We start from the raw sequence: 25,024 nt of genomic DNA, 5'->3' as shown, positions 1-25,024 counted from the left end.
CTAAAACATAAGCAAGGTTTCTTTGAAAATATAGGAACTAAGTTTCTTATTACATTCCTTTTCCCGCTATTTTACATGATTAGTATTCTAAAAACCAAAACTTGTTTCAAATTAATTTATTGTCGATTTCACTAGTTAACAAAGGTTTTGTTACATAAAAGGAAATACCTGTTCTTAAAGGAACTTTTTGCGCTGAATTCGAATATGCACTCGGTTTTTCTCCATCACGTACGATTTTCCCGTAACAGAGGGATTTTCGGGAAAATCCCTCAAAAATTTCCCTTTTTGTATATTTTACACCCCAAGATCTTGTCCCCTTGCATATACTAACATAGAAATTATACCTAAGTATACTTTGATTCATATTTAACAAACCCTCCAAGTTTCGTAATAATCGCTTTATTCTTTCTAGAGAAATAAATATGTTTGTATGTATACTGTGTGTACTGTTTATTGCACCTTATAGTAATGCTTTCAGATCTCTTAAGTCGAGGTAAAACGTTTTGCTTTATTACCACAAACACATATATAAAATATAATACAATATAATTTACAAGTGTGACAATTTACAATAAACAATAATACAAATGTACCAAAAGGTCATGAAAAGACAATCAAAACTATCACAATATATGAAACTTCCATTGGGTTACAAAAACGTACACTACTTCCTTTTTTCGTAAGAAATGTTGCATTCTCTAACAAGACCCCAACAATAGTCCCCCATCATTGAAGGATCCCATCGTCCCTGGTACCTTTCCTTCATTGCCATTAATCTCGGTGGAATCTTTCCCCCTGTTCGTCGCTGAGAGCACCTAGGTTAGCAGGAAAGAAGCTGAGGTGGGAGTGCAAAAAGTGGATTTTTAAACACATCCTACAACCCAACTCTTTGTATTTCTGTATCATGTCCTGTACGATTTCTGTGTAACTCTCAGCTTTGTTATTGCCCAGAAAGTTGCGCACAACACACTTAAATGCTGTCCAGGCAGCTAGCTCAGCACTGTTTAACTTGCTGTCAAAGCTATCATCAAGCATTAATTTCCTAATTTGGGGACCAATAAACACTCCCGCTGAAATCTTAGCATCACTCAGGTTAGAGAACTTATCTCGCAAATACTTGAAACCTTCACCAGATGTGTCCATGGCTTTGACAAAGTTTTTCATAAGTCCTAACTTGATATGAAGTGGCGGTAGTAATATCTTATTAGGATCTACCAAAGGAGCGTATTTGACGTTGCATTCTCCAGGTACGTAATTCACTCTAGGTTCCCATTCCTTCACTTCATAATGTTTGTCATCAGCTCGGCTATCCCATAAACATAAAAAGCATTGGTACTTCGTGTAACCGCACTGCAGTCCTAATAAAATACCAACTACCTTGAGATCACAACATATTTGCCACAATGGTCCTTGTAATTTATAAGATTTAGCAAAGTTGACATGGTGTCATAGGATTCCTTAATCTTCACTGAGTGCGCAAGTGGTATAGAAGGTTTTTTATTTCCATTATGTAAAAGGACAGCTTTAAGGCTGACCTTTGACGCGTCGATAAATAACCTCCATTCTTCTGGAACGTAAGGAATTCGTAGCTCCGCCATCAACCCATTTATATCCGTACATACGCACACATTATCTTGCATTGAGAAATAGCTTGAAAATTGAACATGCCTTTTCCTGTACACTGATATGTTCGTTTCTGCATCCAATAAGTTCCACTGCTGGAGCCTTGATCCCAGAAGTTCCGCCTCTTGTTTTGTCAGGTGCAAATCACGGACTAGGTCATTAAGTTCACATTGCCGGATGAAATGTGGCTCGCGAACACAGTCAGGGATGAACGTTGGATCCTTGGATGTACATGTTGATGTCGATGGTTCATCAAGGTCATGATCATTATCAGAGTCTTTTGGCCATATCTCTTCCCAGTTGGTAGGGGGCTCGGGAAGTGGAAGTTCATCCCCGTGCGGAATAGGTCTAATTGCGGATTTAACGTTGGGATAACTTATTGTGTATTTGCTTTTTTTAGAATGTCCCTTAACTACTGTGAGACAAAATTAACAATCATCCAGATGGTTGGTGGGTTCTCTCCACACCATTGGTACAGCAAATTTCATGAACCTCCGTTTCCCTTTGGCCCATGCAAGTAAAGTGACGTAGCACGACGCACAAATTATGTTGGGTGCCCAAGTTTTGTCCTGATCTCCCACACGACATCCAAAATATATATAATATGCTAGTTTCACCGATGGCGTAAGGGATCTACACTGTCCTTTAACTACAAACTGGCCACACACATAACAAAAACTATTTGGTGAGTTAACACAGGAACGCCGTCCTCTTGACGCCATTGTACTGATCACAAACTAAACTTCTGGTCTTAGTTGGGTATAATGCCGTTAAGATCAAACATGAAAGCACTCTTAGCAGCAAAGACAACTTTGAAAGTGAAGTAGTGTTAAACCACACGTCAATATAAAAATGTACAAAACTCCCTCACCAGGTGTCAAGAACACAAGAAAGAAAGAAATGCGCGGGGGGAGGGGGGAAACGATACCGTAGTGGAAAATTCAAACTGCATTAGTTCATTGTTGTCAACAATGAGTCTGTATTCCATTCTTTCTTTCTTTTGCATTCTGTTACATTTGATAACAAATATTGATAACCATTTCATGAACAAAACGAAAAAACTTGGAGAATTGTATATATATGTATTAAGATATACATATACTGTACGTTTAAAAAATATACGTTGGAAGTACATTCTATTTTTATACACGTTTCTAATTTACAGAGAGCAATACAAGTGTGTTGTTGACTATTGTAAATATTCATTTTTATGTCTGTGTTTGTAGTAATAAAGCAAATCGTTTTTACACCAACTCAGGAGATCTGAAAGCATTACTATCAGGTGCAATAAACAGTGCACACAGTATACATACAAATATATTTATTGCTCTAGAAAGAACAAAGCGATTTTTACGAAACTTTTAGGGTTTATTAAATATAAATCAAGGTATACTTAGGTATAATTTCTATGTTACTATATGTAAGGGGACAGGAGCTAGGGGAATAAAATATCTGAAAAAGGGAAATTTTTGAGGGAATTTCCCGAAAATCCCTCTGTTACGGGAAAACTGTACGTGATGGAGAGAAACCGAGTACATATTTGAATTCAGCGCAAAAAGTTCCTTTAAGATCAGGTGATTTTTCTCATGTAACAAATAAAAAGTTTAAATTTGTTAACTAGTGTTTTCCGGCACTGAGAGGTTTGGTTCGGTGGTCAGAACAGCCATGTTTTGATACTCGTTCATGACCTCTCCAAGGAGAAGGAACTACGAGGTGCTATCCAGAATTTTCGGAACTGGTGCTGCCATCTGGAAAGTAGTAGTAGCAGAGCCTTGCACCGATAGGTGGCAAGACTAGCATATCTGATGAGTGAGGAGTGAGAGTGCACAGTTTCATGCAGCTGGGTTCATGTGTTTAGTTTCCGCAGTGCTTTTCATGATATTCTGTGTGTGATGAGTGGCGATTTTACGATGGATCCAAGAATAGAACAGCGCGTGTGTATCAAATTCTGTGCGAATCTCGGGAAAAGTGCTACGGAGACCTTTGCAATGATTGAACAAGTGTTTGGGGAACACAGCATGAGCCGTACGCGTGTGTTTGAGTGGCATGCTCGGTTCAGGGCCGGCCGTACAGACATCGAATACGATGCCCACACTGGAAGGTCGTTAGAAGCACAACGCCAGACATTGTGGCCAAACTTCAACAAACGTATCCTGGGAGTCCTGTTCTTTGAGGGTGTTTATCACCGCCAGCGATGCTTCTTGAATCCTCTCAAGTGTGCCTTTCAACTTGCTTTTCAACTCTCGTCGCCGGTGATAACCCGTGACAAGAATGTTGGATCATCAGATGTGGTCTAACGAAGCTCCGTGCAAACTGCTACACGCTGTGCCTTCTGATCAGCAGTCAAGATCCTTGGCACAAATTTTGCGGCGACACGATGCATGCCTAATTCAACAGTCAAAATTCGTTGGCATGTCCCATAACCAATTTCCACTTCATCAGTAAGGTCGTGAATGGTTCGACGTCGATCCTCACGAACCAATTGTTGAAGTTCGGTAACAATGACTGGCGTTGTGCGGCGAACGGGCCTTCCAGTGTGGGCATCGTCTTCGATGTCTGTACGGCCGGCCCTGAACCGAGCATGCCACCAAAACACGCGCTTACGGCTCATGCTGTGTTCCCCAAACACTTGTTGAATTATTGCAAGGTCTCCATAGCACTTTTCCCGAGATTCGCACAGAATTTGATACACATGCACTGTTCTATTTACGGATCCATCGTAAAATCGCCACACACCACACACAGAGTATCAGAGAAAAGCGCTGTGGAAACTCAACATAACAACCTAGCTGCATGAAACTGTGCACTCTCATTCCTCACTCATCAGATATGCTAGTCTTGCCACCTATCGGTGTAAAGTTCTACTACTACTACTTTCCAGATGGCAGCACCAGTCCTGAAAATTCTGGATAGAACCTCGTATATATCAATATAACAGATAGGTTTATTAGTAAATATAGAACTTTAGTAATGTAAATTCATGTATATCATGTTTAACTTATAACCCTATTATTTCTATGTACGCTAAATATTAAGAAAGAACTGTTCAACTCGACTATATAGGAAAATCAGATGAATGATTGTTTATAGTTAGTCTCGAGGTATTGCCACCAGGTGTCTACACACCAGGCAAGAATATGCTTTTGTGGTTTTCTGCTCATCCAGAGTTGCAGCACAGTACATTAAACTTTAATTGTGATTAAATATTTAAATTCTTATCGAACTATAGAATGAGTGGTGTTAAATTGTAACTACAAGTATCTACTTTCATGATGCATTATTGAAATGTAAATTGATACAAGAGTTGTTAAAATATTAACAACTAATTATGAAGAAGTGAAATTAACGACATATTGTCGCCAGTAATCCACCCCGGTCTTCTCTTCACCCTTCACAGAGAAAGGAGGTAGCAAAGAGCGATTCTGGAAGAATAGTAGAGAAAGATCCCATAGAAAAGTGTTTGAGGGTGGGGTGGCAGAGAGACCTATTGTTGAGTTCTTAGATCGATGAAATCAATTTCTGCGAGTCCCTTTTCAGAGAATAAGTGTGTAAGGGTAAATTACACTCTCGAGTCTCTTTTCTGTTTGTTAAAGAAAGACTAACCATAAGTATAGAATATAGCCTTATAGCCTCCAGTGAAGATGAGAAGGAACTGTGGTTTTATAATTCTCAACACACGAGGGAGAATTATTTGAGGCAATGTCGATTATATAAAATATTTTAAATAATCAAAATAAGTGATACGTTGCCTTGTCCTAGGAAAGTCTTGCAATTAGGTAGAACACTGTGTTGGTAATGTATAATCTACTGGATCTGTATTAGATAGGACTACCGTGAAAAGCAAAATTAGATGTGTGACATAGTGAGTTTGCCCAATCAATGGGATCTGAACACACATTTTTTAAAAAAAAAAATTGGATAACTTAGTTCTAGACACAAATGGTGTATTATCGTCCATGATTGTGTTCATGAAGTGTACCTACTCATCAGTTGGAGTCCTAAAGTGCAACCAGTTTCTATACGAGAAGGACTTGTCAGTATGTACGGAAGATGCTGTGAATTGCAATTATTATGCATTATCTGAAAGTGTAAGCAGTGAAACTCCGTACTAAGATAATTTTCATAATATGAATGGTGAATGCAGCTATCATAACCAATGGAAAGAGATGATGACATCGTAGGAACTGTTCTGGAAACCAACTGGCAGAAGTGAAATGCGCACAGACTGTGAAATTCAATTAATCATCAACATTATCAAAAAATATAAATTAAACTCAGGGTGTGTTTGGCTTCAGTATATAATATCGAGTGGATAAGTGATAATAAGTTAGTTTGCTTATTTGAATATAAAGAAATTATTTATCTGTTTTCGGAAACTCGTTGTTGTCATTCCATCTACCTGAGGAAGGATCAAGAAAAGGTATGTGGCTATCATTTTATATGTTATGGTTCTTTCTTTTCAGGCACGACAGAGATGCGAATGGTAGCTGAGACGTTCATCTTAGCATCATTAAGAATGGTTATGGTCAGATATGACTTCGTCATTGTAAACTTTGACACTTGTATGTGTGATTACAAATGCTGGTTTTCAATAAGATATCAATTCAAAATTAACATAATCTTGACGTTTCCATTCACCGAATTTTTCAGTTTAATTAGAGTTTACTCTTAACTTGAAATTAAGGAGATAGTAGTGTTATTCCCATTAACGTGTCAAAATTTCATTCCTCTCTCCTCCTCTTTTTTTAAGTTTTGTGGTGTGTTGTGTTTGTGTTAAGCTCTACCAACTTACCTTTAAAATTTGTTTAGAATTAATTATTTAAAGTGTGCTTTTATCCATTTGGCCTTTTTGAATCTGGCTACCTATTTGCTTATTATCTTAGAGGCCAGTCACACTGCACTTAATGATAGTAAAGTTGATTGGTAAACATGATTTATGTAATTTGTTTCGAAACACATACAACTCTGTTTCGAAACACATTAACACACTCAAGTAGTAAATATCTAGAGAAATTATTTCTTCTTAGTATCTTCATTGCTACGCTTTCATTAAGTATCTGCCAAGCTACCTTTCTTTTCTTCTTCGTAACATTATTTATCATACATAATAATTATTAGTATTGCAGAGCACGTTGAAAATTATCTTCCGCTATTATTTTAATGCAATTACGCTATTTTAATATATACATACTTACAGCAATATATTAAACTTTCTACAGAGGGGAAATCGTTATGGCGAAAACTTGAAAAAAATGAAATGAAATCTTTCAGTTTTACGTCCCACGGTTATGCCGGTTAGGCTAAAGGAGACGGTGATTATGAGAAATGAATGAAATGGTGGAATGAAGAAAGTGGGAGGAAACAGGAGAACCCCGAGAAACCCACGCACACGGTGTTTGTCCAACACAAAGTTCACTTGGCGGGAGCAGGGTTTGAACCCGGGACCCCAAGCACCAGAGGTGAACGCTCTACCACTGAGCCATCGCGGCCCCTAGGCGAAAACTTGTTTTTTCAAGGTTTTGTCCTAGAAGAGATTTCGACCTACAGAGTTTTGGCCGCAACACTTTGTGTTTACGATTCCTTTTCGTGAATTCTACATGAATTCATTAAGAGTCTGGTGTTCTCTGACGTTGTTATTCAACCAAATCTATTTGGTACTGTACAAGGAGGCTTGACTGAAGAACTCATAAATCTTATAAGGCTTTTAAATCTTTTGAATCTGAAAACAAAAGATGGAAAGCAGGAAAAAAGGTATTAGAATCAGGAAGCCAAGGAAAATTATTAATGGTAAGTGAAAGCAAACTGCTGAAAGCCGGGAAAAGCGTTTCATCTCCATTGGCAATATCTTACTAGCGGTCATTTGAAACAAGTACGCTACTGATTGGTTGACTGAAATGTTTACTAGGATAAACAAAACAGCCAATTCTACTAAGAACATTATGTATTTTAATCGCACCAATAAAAGTGAGAATGAAGTGAAAGTGTCAATGAAAACAGAATTATTCTCAAACCTTGGCTATAATATTAATTAGCTCTAAATGTTCTCTAAGATCAGATTATTCCAGATACTCTACAAGAATATATTAAATATTCACAGGAACGATAGTTTTTTTAAAAATACAGACAGTTACTGCCGCGCATCAAATAAGAATGTCTGCGATGAAATTGTCCTGAACGCAAATGAGGAAGGATTAATTTATATCGGTGATTAGTATGTGAGGTCTGCAATTGAACCAAATAAGTTTAACATAGTAGAGATTATTTTCATTAGCCTCCATCAAATTCCTTGTCAATAAGCACATTCGTTGGACGAAACAAGTACATAGATCCGAGTACCAAAGAAAGTGCTTCATTGTAATAGCTCTTAATGCAACCTTATTGACTGGTTTGTCGACACAATTGTTGCAATGAGTACATGTCCAGAAACACAGCGGAAAACAAAGGCATAGTCCTATTGCTGTATCAATGACATCTCAGGAAAACGTCTTGCACAAGTGAATATTTACTAAAAACATTCCGCAGGCAGGATTTGAGAGTTGTTGCAGATAAACACACGACATAGTGAAAGTTTACGCACATGATCAAGGGCAAACTTAGTTGCTGTTCGTTCGGCAGTGAATGCTCAACTACATGATACAGAGTATATTCTGAGCTGTGGGTCGTGGCCAGGATTTGTAACGAAGTTAGTCAACGCCTACATTACCTTAGGAACCATCAGCATATGAAATTAATGTCGGAAGTCCTGACATAGCAACGCCGGAAGTCATGTCTTCCTGGTCTTAACATCCACACTCACGGTGGAAGGTCAAAAATCGTAGACAGCCATGCAAATGCGTCAGCATTGAGACTCTTGTAAGCACGAATGTATCATGGACGTAAACGCGGAGGATGTGCTGCATATTGGTCGTAGATCTGTGCATAACGCAGAGCAAAGCTAAGGAAGTAGTCAGAAAGAAAATGCATGTGGGGTCATATTTTTGGAGAAATTTCTTACATTAATTGGCTAACGATGGTTCGTTTCTTTTAGCACAAAAACTAGTAACATTGCTAGTGCGTAAAGTATTAGTAGCTAGCTGAATTCTCAGTCAGTGATAAACAGTGTCAAGTTGCTTCAACAGAGATAAATGAGCAGATGAGAGAGAACGATAACCATATTGAAATTAGACCGGATTAGACTAATTTTCTTAAGAGAGCAATACGATCAGTACAAGTGCGCTGGAACAGAACACGAAAAAGGTAAGAGGTTCGAACAAAAGAGTAATGAGAGCTATGAATGTTCGGTTCCCACTCACAAGGAAAGGTCAGAGTGATTGTTTGACACTGTTCGTTTCAGCAGAACACCGAAATTCTGTTTAATTTGGCCAGTGAACATGGCGATTAAATGTTAGTTAAAGCTGTCGAAAAATACCAATGATGAGAAATATTAATAAATACTGGGAACAATTGTAAAGCAGATATCGGACAGAAGCCTGGATATTCTATGACTACGACAACAAACAATGTCACACTAAAGCACTATCTTGAGGAACATTCGTTTGTTGCACAAAATGATCTATGAGAAATGAACTCACGCGCACTCGAAAGAGCGCGCTTCGAGAAAGTGTACTATAGACTTAGCTATATGAAATCATCGGGAGGACGCTTGTTAATTATATTAATGTCAAATGGTCTCTTTATTTGGTGCAAACTAAGAATATTGGGGCACTTTTTGGAAAATATAGAGACGAAATATGTTACTTCATAAAACATAAAAGATGAGTCGCCTAATATTTCAGAAACTTCTTGAGGTAAATGCCAAACATATAAGTCATGTAACGTAGAAGCAGTGTTAAGAAGCGTTATTTCTTACAATACAATTATATGTAGGGTACGCATGCACCAGATTTTGAAGTGGATGGATCCGTATTTATTGTGTATAGCATCTGCATCTGACATCTGACCTTCATCGTTTGCTATTGTTTCTCGGTATCCAGAGTTGCTTTTGAGTCACGAAATAAATAATCTTGAATGAGTATACCTAGTAAAAGTGAATAGTAGTAACTGAAATGATTGTTTTCATAGCATGTGAGTTTGTATCCATATTGTAAATCACTACGCTGTTGGTGGGCAGGTGGCAAGCAAATAAAGATTAGAATGGATTGCCAAGAAACTATTGACATCACGAAACATGATATTAAAATATTTCGTTTAGTGTTTCCCATATTCCTTCGAAATTTATGTTGATATCAACCAATTTTTGTTAATAATTGTGTAAACTCTCTCCACACAAGAACAGTCGTTCATTTGGTGTACTTCAATATTCCAGTACCAGTGACATCCTTATTTGCTAACAAAACTCAGCTCAGGTCAGTCCATCCCTTGAAATATTGCTGTGTGTCGAAGTGGAAAAATAACCAGTTTCCTTTCTCTGGAGAGACATTCCATCACTTCAATGTCATGATAGTGATCTCCACAGAACATAAACATGAGCTCGTCGTACATTCCAGCTTGATTACATCTAGTTTCTACACATTTTCCTCTTTGTAACATTTAACTGTTTGTACTGCTGCTCCAGAGATTATTTCGTTGACTATCACAACAAAGTAGAGAGAATAGTTCCTAATTTGAATAAACTTCTATTCTGATGGGTGCTTGGCGCGCAATCTGCTATGCAATCCTCGCAGCTAATGCTGGTAAAGGGCAGGTAAATGTTCCATAAGACGAACGATACCAAATATAGTGTTGCAGAAGAAAGACAAGAGGAAATGATAGTAGCTTCTACAATTAAGGCTTCTATGTAAATATCAACGTTAGTTTTGAGTTGATTTTGAGTTGAACGTCTCTTTCAGCAGCAAGGCTATATGAGACGGGACCTACTGAGTAACGTGGAATCCGAACCACATGAGCTTCCGCCGGGAGTCAAACCCGGATCTCCCACGGCAAAGGCGCGTACGCTAACCGTTTAGCCACGAAGGAGGTCCACACTTTTTTGAATTTGGGTGAATATCTTTAGGGCAATGAAGGATACCCAAAATGTAGAAAATAAGCCAATTAGTATCTGTTAAACGCTATATTATATGAACTAATAACTGCCTTCCAAAATCTCTCTTATGGTGTATAAAATTAAATCCTCAACAAATTATGACATCACAAGCTACGCACCCAAATTTCTGACCTATTACAAAAGTTTTGGAAACAGTTACCAGTACACTGAAAAGCGTTATGTAGACGCTACCTGGTTTACTATAAACAGTATTTATATTTTTAATTACCTTTAAGTCATTTATTAAAATTAAAAAGAGAAAGTGAGCATATTGAAGCGTCTTAAGACAAGTGATCTATTTGCTATGACAGAATATTTATTGAGATTATATGAAAACAGATAATTTTGTGATACCAACATTTTGGATTGTCCTGTTACTTGTGTAGAACTATATATACGTATATATATACAATAAATGAACTATTTACATTACTTTTTATGTTTGAGTTTTATAATCTTCACAAAATGTAAAATTTTAAATACCATTATGTATTAATTTACGATAAATTAATGAAAAGTATTTTGAATTGTATATTGAATAACTGCTTGAGTATGATGCAGGATAAACTATATTAATACTTGTTTTTATTTAAACTATCTTGAATAAAATATGTAATGTTATAGATAATCTATACAAATTTTTTTAATTGTCTTTGGAAGTGTAAATAATTACGTTAAATAATATACATTAGATATGGAAAACTCCTACATTTTCTAAAATATTAAGATTTGTGCTACTATGTGTTACTATATACACATATATCTGTAAAATGCATAAGAACCTTGAATGCAGAAGCCAACAACAAGTCCAGTGTTTAGAGCGTACATACACATGTTTATTTTCGCATTTAATGTTTTATGCTTGCGTTGAGAAAAACGATATAAATAAACCATTAATATTAATAGCACTGCTAGATCTTACGTTATTCTTACGTCACTTTACATTTCGTGTTAGTTTCTTTTCATCGTATGCATAGTCAATACTAGTTAAGTGTTACTAAACCACAATTAATATGAATAGATTTAACATAGAGATTCAAACTGCAGGCTTGCAATATCAACAATATACAATATAAAAGGTCTTATTGTGGTATTTGTAAACATGTTTTCAGATTTAATTTTATTAACTATTTGCTGCCATTCTGCATTACAATAGCATGTAAAAATTTCAAATGTATTTTTGTTATTTTGAAATAACAATACTGATGTAGTGAAATTATGACATGTTTAAAATGCGTTTATGTAGTTTATGAAGTGTTGAATCAGTAAAATTGTGCAACTGAAAGGAATGTAAAATGGACAATAGAAATACTTATATATATACATATATATATATATATATATATATATATATATATATATATATATATATATATATATATATATATATATATATATACATATGTGTGTGTGTGTGTATAATTCGTACCTCATAATTACGAATTACACTTGAAGTACGTGATTCTTCTAATCGAGATGTAAGTGGCACTTATAAAGAGGAATCTAAAATTTAAAAAAAATCGTTATATGAAATTCGATAACATACAATGAAGCCTATCAAACTATGAATCATTTACTGTTTTCGGTTACTGACTGTGAATGTTATTAATAACAATACTAATTCTTTTCTACAGAAAGTAAACAATTTATATATCCTTGATTTCACATATGTTGATTTTATGATCTTGAATTGAACGCAATGAGAACATTCTGAATATGTTATGAAATGTTTATGTTATACTTTATTGGCTTTTACAATAATCAAACACATTACATTATATTTTCTGTACTATTTAAAAAGTATTTTAAAACATTCATTTTATTATTTTTTTATTGTTATCATGTCAATCTTCTCTTTGAATTCCTGTTGTTAACTATATAACATTCCTATTATAAGAAATATGAAATGCTGAGTGCCAGTATATACTAAAGATAGATATTTTGTAAAATTGTAATTATATTATTAATACTAACAGAAGTGCTTGACTTCCCATGGGAAGAATAAGTTTTATGCTCTACCATTCAAAATAAAGAATTAAGTGAAGTGATAAGAGACAATGCATTCGGCGTTGTCCTTGTGTATTTTTGGGCCAGTTGGTGTGCACATTCTTGACTAACGTATGTTTAAATGTCTTCGGAAATATCACAATTCATCTCAGTGTTTGCAAAAACTTTGGATTTGACACTGAAATATCAATCATTTTAGATTCTTTGTACGTCATCCCTTCCCACTTAATAGAGGTGTCTTACCCCTGCAGTACTTTTTTTCCAGATTGCAAGTTATATGCATATATCAAGTTTTCTTTTTTTTAAAAAAAAAAAGTTAATATACTGAGTTTTATCTTCCTATCAAGAGGAGCTCTTGGGATACTGTATTTCTGGCATACATTTTAGTTCACCTTTTCCCCTTTGAGCTCTCTTCTTCCCCCTCCCTTTAGCACATGCATTAAAAATTGTAAGTATCCTATGTCTCTTCATTATAGTTACTTAAAAGTATGCCGTCAATAGTGTGATTTTGTATACATTAAAAACATAAACAAACATAAAAACAAGCATAAAACATATATATATATATATATATATATATATATATATATATATATATATATATATATATATATATATATATATCACACTAGAATTTCAAATTTTACGAAGAACTCATTAAAACATATGTTTGCTTTCATGCTAAAGATAAAGAAAAAGTGAAACTTAATGCTAAGACGAACAGATACTTTATATTTATTTATTAATTAAGCTTAATATACAGCCAATATGATAAGTTTTTGAATTGGGAATAATAATAATAACGAAAAGTAATCGGATTCCAGCCCTGTAGATACAGTGCATAACGTCACGACCATACTAAGTGGAGAGCATTAGGCAACAAATAGTTCAAACAAATCATCAAACGGTTACTAATACCATACTTGTTTTAAAATTATTGCAGTTAACATTTGGGTCTCTTGTAATCATTGCAACATAATCTGACGAAATATAACCTTCCTCTTCCTCCGTATTCTACTACTTTTGTGATGAAAAGTACACAAGAACAAGAACACACTTCTCACAAATAGCAGGATTCGCACTCTTAGCAACAGATGACATAACTTTCGTGCTTTGCTCATTGCTTGCAAAAGTTACATGCTCGAATAATGTCACGGCAACACGTAGACTTCGGTCCTCCCCGACTAGAATCATTCGTACGTTTTCGTGGCCATTACCATGCAGGAATATTTTCTATTCAGCCGTTGGAACCAGCTGCGTATGGGCCGTACGTAATAGTAGGGAAGAATGCAGGCTCGATTACGTACAGGCCATACTTAGTGGTAGTCAAGCGGTTAAAATAAAGATGTAAAGACGTTTATGGAGAGAAACCGACTTATATTTAACTTCCATCCTTTATCGATCTGAAAAAGAACTCTGAAAACTTTCCAGATAAAGGGATTCAAGAAAACGATATTGCTGCCTTGAAATCGTAAATTGCTTAAATATTACGTATTAAGACTTTATCCTTGAATTAGTCCCAAAGCAAAACGTCAGTTGAGTGAGGGGACATTTCATTGGCTGGTGTTTTCGATACAATGATCCAAATAATGCTCGTATTGTTACCTATGAACACAGAGTGCTTTGTGGATTGGGAACAGCTATAACTGACCACTATATGTCATAAAAACAATTCCAATGCTAGATATTGCATAAAGCTAATCCAAGTAGCTACATGAATCACAGACTCGTCTATGGGTCTGTTAATGTTTCCAATGACATGAAGCATTTGTCCGTTTGTTCAGAGCACTCCTTCTTCCAGTACAACTTCATTCTAAATATTAACAGCCCAACCTTCTGTAAATTCAACACATATTTCAGGATCGCCTTTTCTTAGTTTATTAATGAGTCACTGGTGACACGAACATAAACGTAATTTTTATAATACTGTCATGTGGACATCTTAAAATGTTCAGTTACCTTGATTTTGGCTGCTGTGGGTGACAATCCACTTCGTGTTGCTTTCTTTCTTCTGTGATTATTCGTTTGGATCTGCCATTTCTGTTCGAATCTGGTTAAGTGTTGTGCTTTGTGATAAGTTTTGTTTATGTTAGCAATTTATCAGTAAGATTTAGGTGGCCCATCTGCCTGTTCACTTTCATATAATCTTTTGTAAAAAGGTAATCCGAATATGTAGCATACCTGATACACAGTTAACCGACCAGTTGTCATTTTGTTATGTCATGCATTTATAAGTGTTACCAGATGTATCCACTAGAAATTCATTAATACCGTACGTTAATTCTTCCTTTGTGGTTGGGCTTATTGAGAACGTGTTTCTTCAAATCTTTTTGAAGTTGTGCTGCTTTATATGTGATATAAATATTTTTTTGTAAAATATCAAGTAACATTTTCGACAAAGTGAATACTTATCTAGAATCAACGTTAACAGTCGAAAATCATATTCAAAAATTTAATGTTGTCTGAAAACTGGCAATTTGTGTTATTATTTATTCTAAATTATTTTGTCTTAGGGAGAATTTGAAACTTAAAATATATAAAGCAATTATTATGCCTACTGTGCTGCATAGTTGTGAAACACATACTCTGAGAGAAGAACACAGATTGGAAATATTTGAAAACAAACTTCTGAAGCAGATATTTGCATCCAGGTTGGGCAGGAATGAAGAATGGCGGAAGTTTTGTAACAAGGAATTGAATAACGTTGCTAGTTTTATTACGCCTAGGAACTTCGAGTGGACAGATGTAGACAGAATGAAAAAAAAAAGTAGAAACGAATTCAAACTTTACCTGAAAACCCAATCGGAAAAAGACCATTCGGAAGACCTAGGCGCTGATGGGAGGACAATATTAAGGTTGGTGTAAAGGGACATGTTTTGCCAATAGATGTTACAACAGTCTTCGTATCTCGCTCATGTGTATTTTACCTGTCACGAAAATTTACAATTTCTCTTACAAATTTCAACCTAGAGACTTCCAATTTTTGGGGAAGGAACTTCATAATATATCGAAGGCAACAATCTGTGCCGATTTCTTATTTAGAATTTTCTTCATTTTTGAAAGAGTTATATTGTTAAAGGTTTGGATATCCCTTTTAACAAACAAGCCATTTCAACATTGAAGGAAATTCTAAATAAAAAATTGGCACAGATTGTTGACTTCGATGGGTTATGAAGCTTCTTCTCGAAAACTTTGAAATCTCTAGGTTGAAATTTGCAAGAGAAATCGTGAATTTTCATGAAAGGTAAAAAATACATGAGAGAGATACGAAGACTTTAGTGACATCTATCAGCAAAGCTTGTCCCTTTAAACTAACCTTAAGATGGATTTTGTAAAAATAGGAAAAGAAAGTAGAATCTTTATCTATTTGGCAAAGGACAGAATTCAATGGAGACCTTTTGTGAATAAGGCATAGAATTTGCAGGTTCCACAGATTATATTAGCTATAACTATTTCTGCGTAATCTTTTGACCTTCTCTGTCAACTGGAAGAGTGTGGATCTTTTAACCTGTATTGAAATAGTGCTAAAATATTTGGCATTTGGAACGCGTACGAAACCCGTCAAAGATTAATGGTTAATTCAGGGATCTTTTATATGTGACCATTTCTTTAAACTTTGTGCATACTTCAAATTGTCTTCGATAAATACACTACATAGTCTCTGTTAAATCTTTACTGCTCTATAAACTAATAATGATCTGTCTACTACTCATTCAAAGTCAACTAAGCAGAACCAAGTAACTACGCCCGAAACAAACGATCATTAGAATTGTAAAGGATCTTATTCAATTAGATTAATGCGAGCAAATACTCTTCATAGGTATTGCGCTATTGAAAATCTTCTCATTATATTATAAAATCATCTTATTCTTTCCGTTTTCAAAACCTGTCATTCCATTTAAATAATATATTATATGTGTATACAAGGAATCGAACTTTGGTTTCAGCTTTGAGAGAAAGAAATAACTGTCCTTGTTTTCGCAGCAAATTAGTGGATATTTAAAATAAATACACTATGAGACCCTTAAAAGTGGAAAGAGTCGTGCGGGACGGCAAAATTCCAATAAAACAAGCTTTCTTTAAGTTTTTTGTAATTTACACATTCATTGCATTTAGTAATCCCTTTCGATTAAGTAGATAATGCATCTGCTTTTTGTGCGCGTGGTCCTGAGGTCGATTCCAGAAGGAGTATTTACCTCGAATACAATTCCTTGTAACAGTTTGGATCTCACTTTGAGGGGAAGATCCCGTCTCATTCAGCGTCGGTTCTGAATAGAGGCATTAAACTACAATAATTAATCAATCTTATGAATTATACAAGGACATTAGAATTTTGCTTGTAATAAGTTTTAGTTAATATAATATTGTTTCAAGTCCAGGTTTGCCAAAAATACATCAGTCATTTAAATATACTTTAGAGATGTTAAAAAATCGATTATTCCTCCTTTAGTTGAAAAAAAAAAAGATTTCTGCACTCAATTTGTTATTGTTATTGTCTCATATACAAGAAACTTATTAGATATTAACATGTATCATCCTAAGTTGTTTCTACACTCTGTGTAAGATTTACATTTATATTTTTTCTGTCATTAACTGTGCTCACCTAAACGTTTATTTCTTTAACTGAAACTCTAGGTAAGTTGTACGTGTTCTTCACGGTTGTTCCATTCATCTTAAACGTCTACATTTTCCATATTATAGGGCAGTCACAATCAAACTACTTTGAAAAAGTGTTCTCTGGATTTCGTAAAAACGTAAGCTAAATAGCAAAGAGATCATTAGATATTGGGACGTAGACAATTAGGTGTGTGAAGAACATGAACGGATACGAACAGCAACTAGCTGTTTGAATGAGAGGGACAGACACGTTTATTAAGCAATTGAATACAACACAAAATGGCGCTAACGCTAAATCACCGTGTCTTCATTGTTGAATACTATGCAAACCACAATTCATGGAAAACGAGTGCTGTACTGTTTGCACAGAAGTTTAAGAATGGGAGTGTGTTGACAAAACTTCAGCAAATATACAAAGTAAAACTTAGTGTAAAAGTCACTAGAAAGAGGCTTTGTATCGAATAACATTGTAACTATCCGGAAAGACTTAGAACACTTGAAAATAATGTTCAAGTGAATGATAGCCTACAGAAAGTCCGATAAAATCTCAATGCCAGTTAACTGCACAAATAGGAATTGAGAAATTATAGTGTCTGAACTATACTACAGTATCATTACAAATTTATGTTGTGCATGAGTTAAAGTTTCCAGACAAACCTGCGGGTACTGAATTCTGCCGGTAGTTTTTGATGAAGTGGAATCATTACTTTTGAATCCTAAGTTTTTGGTTTCTTTAGATGAGGCCTGAATCAGTCTGTCTTGATATGTGAACTCACAGAAAACGCACCATTATGCGTCAACAAATCCTATCAGTACGTTCAACAGGCGATACATAATGTCAAGATTGGTATTTGGCGCGCAACTTCCCGTTTCCGAATCATAACACAATTTTTATCTACTGTTGGTGCACACCTTATGTTCAAAACCAATTTCATCCATTTCTTCATCAACTCACAGAAGATGAAAGACTGTATAGGTATTTTAAGCACAATGGAGTAACAGCACACACTACACTTGCAAATTTTTCATTAGTTCATGAGGGTTTGGTGAGGATAGGACGTAAGCAGATCTAGAGAAATCTTTTGACCTCAGGATCGTATGATTTTACTCCCTGTGGGGCAAGTTGAAGGATTAGGTGTACTAAAATTTTCCTCACACACAGAAAGAACACTGAAAACAATACTATTGCCTTCCGTCAGGCAGAGCTGCTCCACATGAGTAATAGTTTGATAAACCGAACACAGCGTTGCATCGACGCCAACGGTGACCATTGTTAGTATCTTCTTTAAAGGGGTATTTCTCCCGTCTATTAACAAGTGTGAATTTAGTGTTAGAATTAAAAACATTTTCAAGGCTAGTTTTATTTTGGAAACCCTGGATTATGGTTGATTTGGATTTATTATAAACGTTCACTGTGAATTTTTGACTACTTCTCAACCAATATTTTGTTTTCGGAAATTTAATTATGTTTCTGTATCGACGGTAATTACCAACTTTTACACTATTGTTTAGTACAGGTTAGTTATGATTTTTATTTTTTACTTCTTCTCTGTACACTCATGAAAATGAGATGCTTAATAATCATATAAAAATGTGATTGTGTTATTTATGGAAACAGATTTATCACTATAATATAAATATTAAGTAGAGAACAATATAATAATGACATTTGTAGTGCAATGATGTTTTTCAGCCTGGGTGAAACCTATATGCTTTCCACATTCGGAACTTTTGACGAAGAATCTTGTAGGTGAAAAGGCAGAAGTTGCTGGATGGGGTATTGTTGATATGAGTAAGTACGGCTTTTGCTCTAGGAATATTATTGTTTTGAGGAAATAATTTTATATTTATAAATTAAGCATGTATACAGTATATAAACAAAGTATAACACTATAAAATTAAAGATAGTGATAGGTAGTTCAGATGATAGAGCTTATTATCAGAGATATCTAAATCAGCATTCAAGTAACTAGCTCTTATTCTTGAAATTCATAAATAACTTATATGGGACATAATCGGTTAGTACGAGTAAGATCTAATACTACAAAAACTAAATAAACACCAAGTAACCAATCTTGAAGTTCGATGTAACCATGATTCCAAACTGATTACTCAGTAGATGCACATACTTAAAATACCATGATTTTTGAATTGAATGCCTCGTGGATATGAGTTTAATTGAAAATTTTAGATTTAAACTTAAATCACATTAAGATGGTTTTTGATGTGATGACCCATCAATAACATTTGTGTTTCTGATTCTCTGAGACTTCCGCTGTTTCTCGATTCTCTCTGTTTCCTCTGCTCATTTTGATTTGTAAGGAGCAGGGAATACATTTTTGTGTCGTCTGATGAGTTTCACGTAACATATTCAAAGTTACGAAGAATGACGACATTTACCATACCATAAGTTACAGAAAATATATGTTGGCACATATTTCATAAACGTGTTAGCGTAAAGAACGATGGTTTAACTGTCTATAGCTTATAGACGGAATGTTTTCGAATTTCAAATATTACTTACATCCTAATTTCAATTCATCAACTCCAGATTACGTCGTGTTGTCTCTCTAAAGTGATTCGGAAATTTTGAAGTGATTGCTTTACGAGACTTTTATAAAACCAATCCGAATATATCTATAAACAATATTTGTTTTTGTGTTCATAGATGTAAATAATAACTGTGTTTCTTTGTCTAAATCTACAAATATAACAATATAGATTATCACTAACTCTTAATCAATCAAATTCGTTCTGAGAGTATAATCACAATAAGTTTTAATATTTTATTAAGCATCTTAAACATCTAGTGAAATATACAAAAGTATTGCAGAAACGCTTACTAGTTCTTCATTAAAATTTATCCCTAACATCTACCATGTTTTCTTGTCAATTTTCACATGACGAGCAGCTAGATATAAATCACCCTTTTTACATACCTAGTTGAGTGTATTCATTTACAATATTAAAAAAAAAAAATCTTGAAATATAATCAGGATGTGAAACTTTCTACAACATAAAGGATATACTTGCTTAACTATTAGCTTGTACAGTGAATGTATTCTATGTTGTGTTTCTTGAAGTAGTGATAAGTAAAACACTTTCATTTCGCTAGTTTGTACAACAGAAATTAGAATTCTACAAAACCATTGGTTGTTTTATTTTTAACTGATCTTGATTTGTTGCGGTGATATTTGAACCTTCAGAAGAGTAAATTTAGAATATAGTAACAAATGTAACAAACGAGAACTTAATATTATAAATGAATAGATATCCCTTTACCTTAAATTTAAATTTCAAACTTTCTACCCTCTAATTCTTATGTATAACCCCATTTTTGTTCAGAAATTGATTTATTGTTCAGAATAAATAAATTCAATGTGCCAATACTACATCAATTGACAGAAAAAAGTTCACCTGGAAGAAATCGTTCCACGTCGAGGAAATTTCTTACATTTCATACCACCGGTGGGTGTGTAATTGATTAGAAATGCGATGGTTTGTGACAGCTAGAACGGCCAAAAGAGTGCAATAGTGTTATCACATCCTTATTGTATTATTAGGTTTGACAGAGTGTATGACGGTGCGCAGTATCAGATGGTTATTAAGCACTGTGAAAGATCATGAAGAATGTGACGTGCTTGTTTGAGACAGCGTTACCAGCACTTTGGTTATGAAAGTGTCCTCATTGTGGATGTGGATGTGGCTTCTCGAATCATGAAATGAATAGGGATGTGAAGATCGGCCTCTGTCCATTTTTATGTGACAGTGGCCTAAGGTTCGACTAAATTGGAACATAGGGGAAACCACACAGAGAGTCAATTTTTCGGTAGACCAAGTCTGAGCACACCAAAAGAGAATCGTTGCAGTACTGTGCGCCAACCACATCACCTCTTCACAAATGTGTCTGCCATCTGGAGACAAGTAATGAACGCACTACAACAACCAGTGTCATGCCAAAGCGGTGGTCCAAGACATGCAGCAGCCGGACTCCTGAATCGCCGTCCTATGTATATTCTGCCACAAACACGATATCACTTACAGTTGCATTTGGAGTGGTGCCGTATCCGGGAAGCACGGACAGTTGATGATTTGCATCACATCATTTTCAGCGATGAATTCTGTTCTCTATTATCCCGGATGAACATTGCCTGTGTGTTTTGCGGCGCGAAGCGGAATACACACATTTTGCCTATATTTTGAGAGACACACCTATGTTTCTGCTAACGTCAGAGTGTGAAGAATCATCGGTATGACTTCAGGATACCTCTGGTATTGACTGAGGGAACTTTGATGGAACAACGTTACATCACAAACATTCTGTCTTCCCATGTGCTACATCTTATGGGGCAGTATCCTGGTACACTTCAGGTCACAAAAGCACATTGCTCAAGCTGGGGCTACTGTACCTTCCAGAGACTGTCAAAAGATTAAAAATGAAAGTGAAACGAAATATTTCAGTTTTTGGTCCCATGATTATGCCATGTAGATTAAAGATGACGGTGGTTATGAGAAATGAATGAAATTGTGGAATGAAGAAAGTATGAGGATACGGGAAAATCCCGAGGAAATCCACGCACAAAGTGTTTGTCCGCCACAAAGCTCACTTGGAACGAGCTGAAATAACTAGGGACTCCACGCACAAGAGGTGAACGCTGTACCACTGAGCCACCACGGCCCCCTCAACAAATTTGAACCTAGATTCTTACGTACCTCAGCTCTCTTTACTAGAGAACTATTTTCCGTCGATTCTGTTACAGAGCAATGTGCGTATTCTTTCATAGAAATAGACCATCTGGACATTGCCTCTAAGTAAATATTCAGGTGACATGTAGAAAACAATCATAAAATATGACAAAAGAGATAAAAGTAAAATCTAGTATAGCACATAAAACGAGATTAGAGCCTGTGGAATGTGCACAATCGACAGAACAGTAACAGAAACAAACGGAAATGGCTAATAGTCATGTGATCTTCATTCATCAAATAACATAAAGGACTCACAATTTTAACATTGGTTCGGATCCTTGCTAGGCAACATTCTTTTTTAAATAAACAATGTGCGTTTTATTGACAAACAACATTCATGTTTGAATATAAGTAATATATAAATATATATCAGAGCTACGTCATACTTTATAAGGACATATATGTGAAAGAAAATCACAACTCCTTCTCCTGGCGTTGGAGATCTATATTTGATTCCCGGCTTGAGCTCATGTAGTTCGGATTCTACGTTAATAATATATTCAGGACTTATAAAAACTTGGTGTTGAAAGAGACGCTAAACCCTAATATAGCACAGTCTAATGTTTACTCTTGAACAGAAAGCAACACAAAAAGTTGTTCATCCTAGAAACTAATTGTTTAATAATTCGCAAAACTCCTCAGTTCTGGAGGGCAGGCAGGCAATTGCTCTCCTTGAGTTTGATATGTTTATACATCTTAATCAATAGTATAATAATATATTAATGAAAAACGGAAACCTATATATATGGAACACACTTTTCCCTCCCAAGCAAAACTTAAAATGATTACTGCGTGCAAGGGGAATCATGTAAAAAAGTAAATGATCTCTAAATTTTATCAATACTAACAAAAATGTCCATTCCGCGTATAGGAAGATGTGATAAATATAAATCGGGCAATTGAATATTGTAGAAATTGTCCTCCTTTCCCCCTTCAAACATGTTTTGTTTTTTTTTTTTAAAAAAAATCCTGTATAACGTATTTCTAGTCAATATATTATGTACCTCAGAGCACACTTCCAACATAAGAAAATCCTAATATTGAGAACTTTCGCAATAAAGAACGAAAAATCTTAATATTTTATAAATTTCCCCATTTTCTTCCTTAGATTTCGAGAAGTATCTCCTTACTTTTAATTAAGAGTTTATACACATATACTGAATTTTATAGCTTCAACTTCAGTATGCTTAGATTCATCATTTCCTGAATAAAGAAAAGGAAGTTCAGATATTATAGAAATTAATTACTTTCCATCCACAGGAGCAGAAGTTTTAGAAACACTGAAACACACATTTCCTTATTTTAATTAAAAATTTGTTTGCCAAATTACACACCTCCGTGTCCAACGAATCCTTACATTCGATATTTTCAAAATAAACGAAAGAAAGGGAAATTTGGATATAGAAATGATGCCCTTAAGAACAGAATGTTTTGAAACGGTGGAATATAGCCTATTTAATTATTTTAAATTAAAAGCCTATATGCCAAAATCCATACCTCCAACATAAGTAAATCCTCACATTCGGTGTTTTCCACTGACGGTTATCTCATGTATGTAAGGTAATCGTGCATGCCCAAAAATAAAACCACACACAGTATTATTCTTTCTTTTCTTTTCTTATTCCAACCGATTTACAAAATTGCTCTTCGGCTTTCCTTCCCTGATATTGGAACTGGATAGTTGTTGAGAGTTTCTCATACTGTCACTAAAGAGTGGCATAATAGCATAGGCCTGTCATCAAACGTCATTCTTTGGTACTGCTTGCAGATCTGGAAACAGTTCTTCTCATTGCTTACCATGCTGAAAGCTAAAACAGATATACTGTGGAAAAGTGTCAAACCCTCTTGCCGTCATCAGTGGAGAAAATTTGCACTAACACTATTCAAAAAATAATTTATACATTGTATTCAGTTGTGTCTTTCACTGCGATATTCAGTTGTTTAATAGTGTAGTGATATACTTGAATCTGCAGAATCTGCGCAATGTATGGGAGGAAGGTATGCAATGACAATTTCTGATTATTGCAGTGGAAGAAAGAAGCCTGTGAAATGGAGACAGAGTTAGGAGCTAGAGGTATTTGTGAGTGCATAATTTCCGACCTTCGCTAATCTAATTTTGCTTCTCGAACATGTGAAAATAAAAAGGTGATTGTGCAGAATCCAATTCCTCAATTTAATAAAGTTAAAACATATTCGACATTTTAATATTACAACAACTCATGGTCATGTGTAGTTGTTCGTCTACAAAGAAGTTGTAATTTTTTCATCTCTCTCTCTCTCTGTATATATATATATATATATATATATATATATATATATATATATATATATATATATATATATATATATATATATGAGGATATAATGATATTATGACATTATTAATAACATAATGTACAGAAAGTTTCTAAAACTCACAAACTCACTGCCTTTTTCAATTTTATCTGCAAACAGTAATTATAGAAAAAGACCTTTCGGAAACTTCGTACTTGCACACGTGGAGCGCATTCGTAGAAATAGAAGCGTTATGTAATTTTCTTTGTTGTATAGAATCTGTACAGGCTCTTCGAGGCTTTCAGGGATCAAAATGAGAGTACAGATCTTCCAACAAAGAAAATTACATATAACAGCTAACTTCAATTAACTAATATGATCTATTGTTACACAACCAATTAGAAAATTCTAATGTATTCAGTGGTTTATCTAATATAATTCAGAATGATATAATATGTTTCTGTGTTGCTTCCATCTGCAAAGCAAGAAATTTGTAAAACTAGTTTCGTTTCGATGGTCTTGGATGGAGCTATCAATGTTATTTTTATCACCTCTCATGTATTTCACTGTGTAGGATCCGATGGCACAGCTGATGAAAGATGTATGGTTTCGTTAACGTTTGTGAAAACCGTCAGCTAAAGCTCCTCACAGTATTCTCTCTTGTGTAACTGATAAATACAACTGTGCTCAAAAGCTAGTAGTATAAAGTTATGATGGTGCAGCGATTTTTCG

General features: G+C 34.9%; 1 protein-coding gene and 1 long non-coding RNA gene across 3 annotated transcripts in view; one reads left to right on the top strand and one right to left on the bottom strand.

Moving 5' to 3' along the window:
• The window catches only part of LOC145664391 (uncharacterized), a 225,148-nt gene that overhangs the window by 140,463 nt on the left and 59,661 nt on the right, over positions 1-25,024 (bottom strand). The gene's annotated exons all lie outside the window — the stretch shown is intronic.
• The window catches only part of LOC145664390 (melanization protease 1-like), a 266,717-nt gene that overhangs the window by 209,640 nt on the left and 32,053 nt on the right, over positions 1-25,024 (top strand). For both annotated transcript variants that reach the window (XM_081731054.1, XM_081731053.1), the window contains exon 6: positions 18,963-19,061. In XM_081731054.1, the coding sequence (XP_081587180.1) occupies positions 18,963-19,061 (99 nt within the window). The remainder of the gene's footprint in view (positions 1-18,962; positions 19,062-25,024) is intronic.

This window comes from Thermobia domestica, chromosome 11 (genome assembly GCF_964235325.1).
Source record: "Thermobia domestica chromosome 11, izTheDome1.hap1.1, whole genome shotgun sequence".
NCBI classification, from domain to species: Eukaryota; Metazoa; Arthropoda; class Insecta; order Zygentoma; family Lepismatidae; genus Thermobia; species Thermobia domestica.
This window is presented reverse-complemented; position numbering and strand designations above follow the sequence as displayed.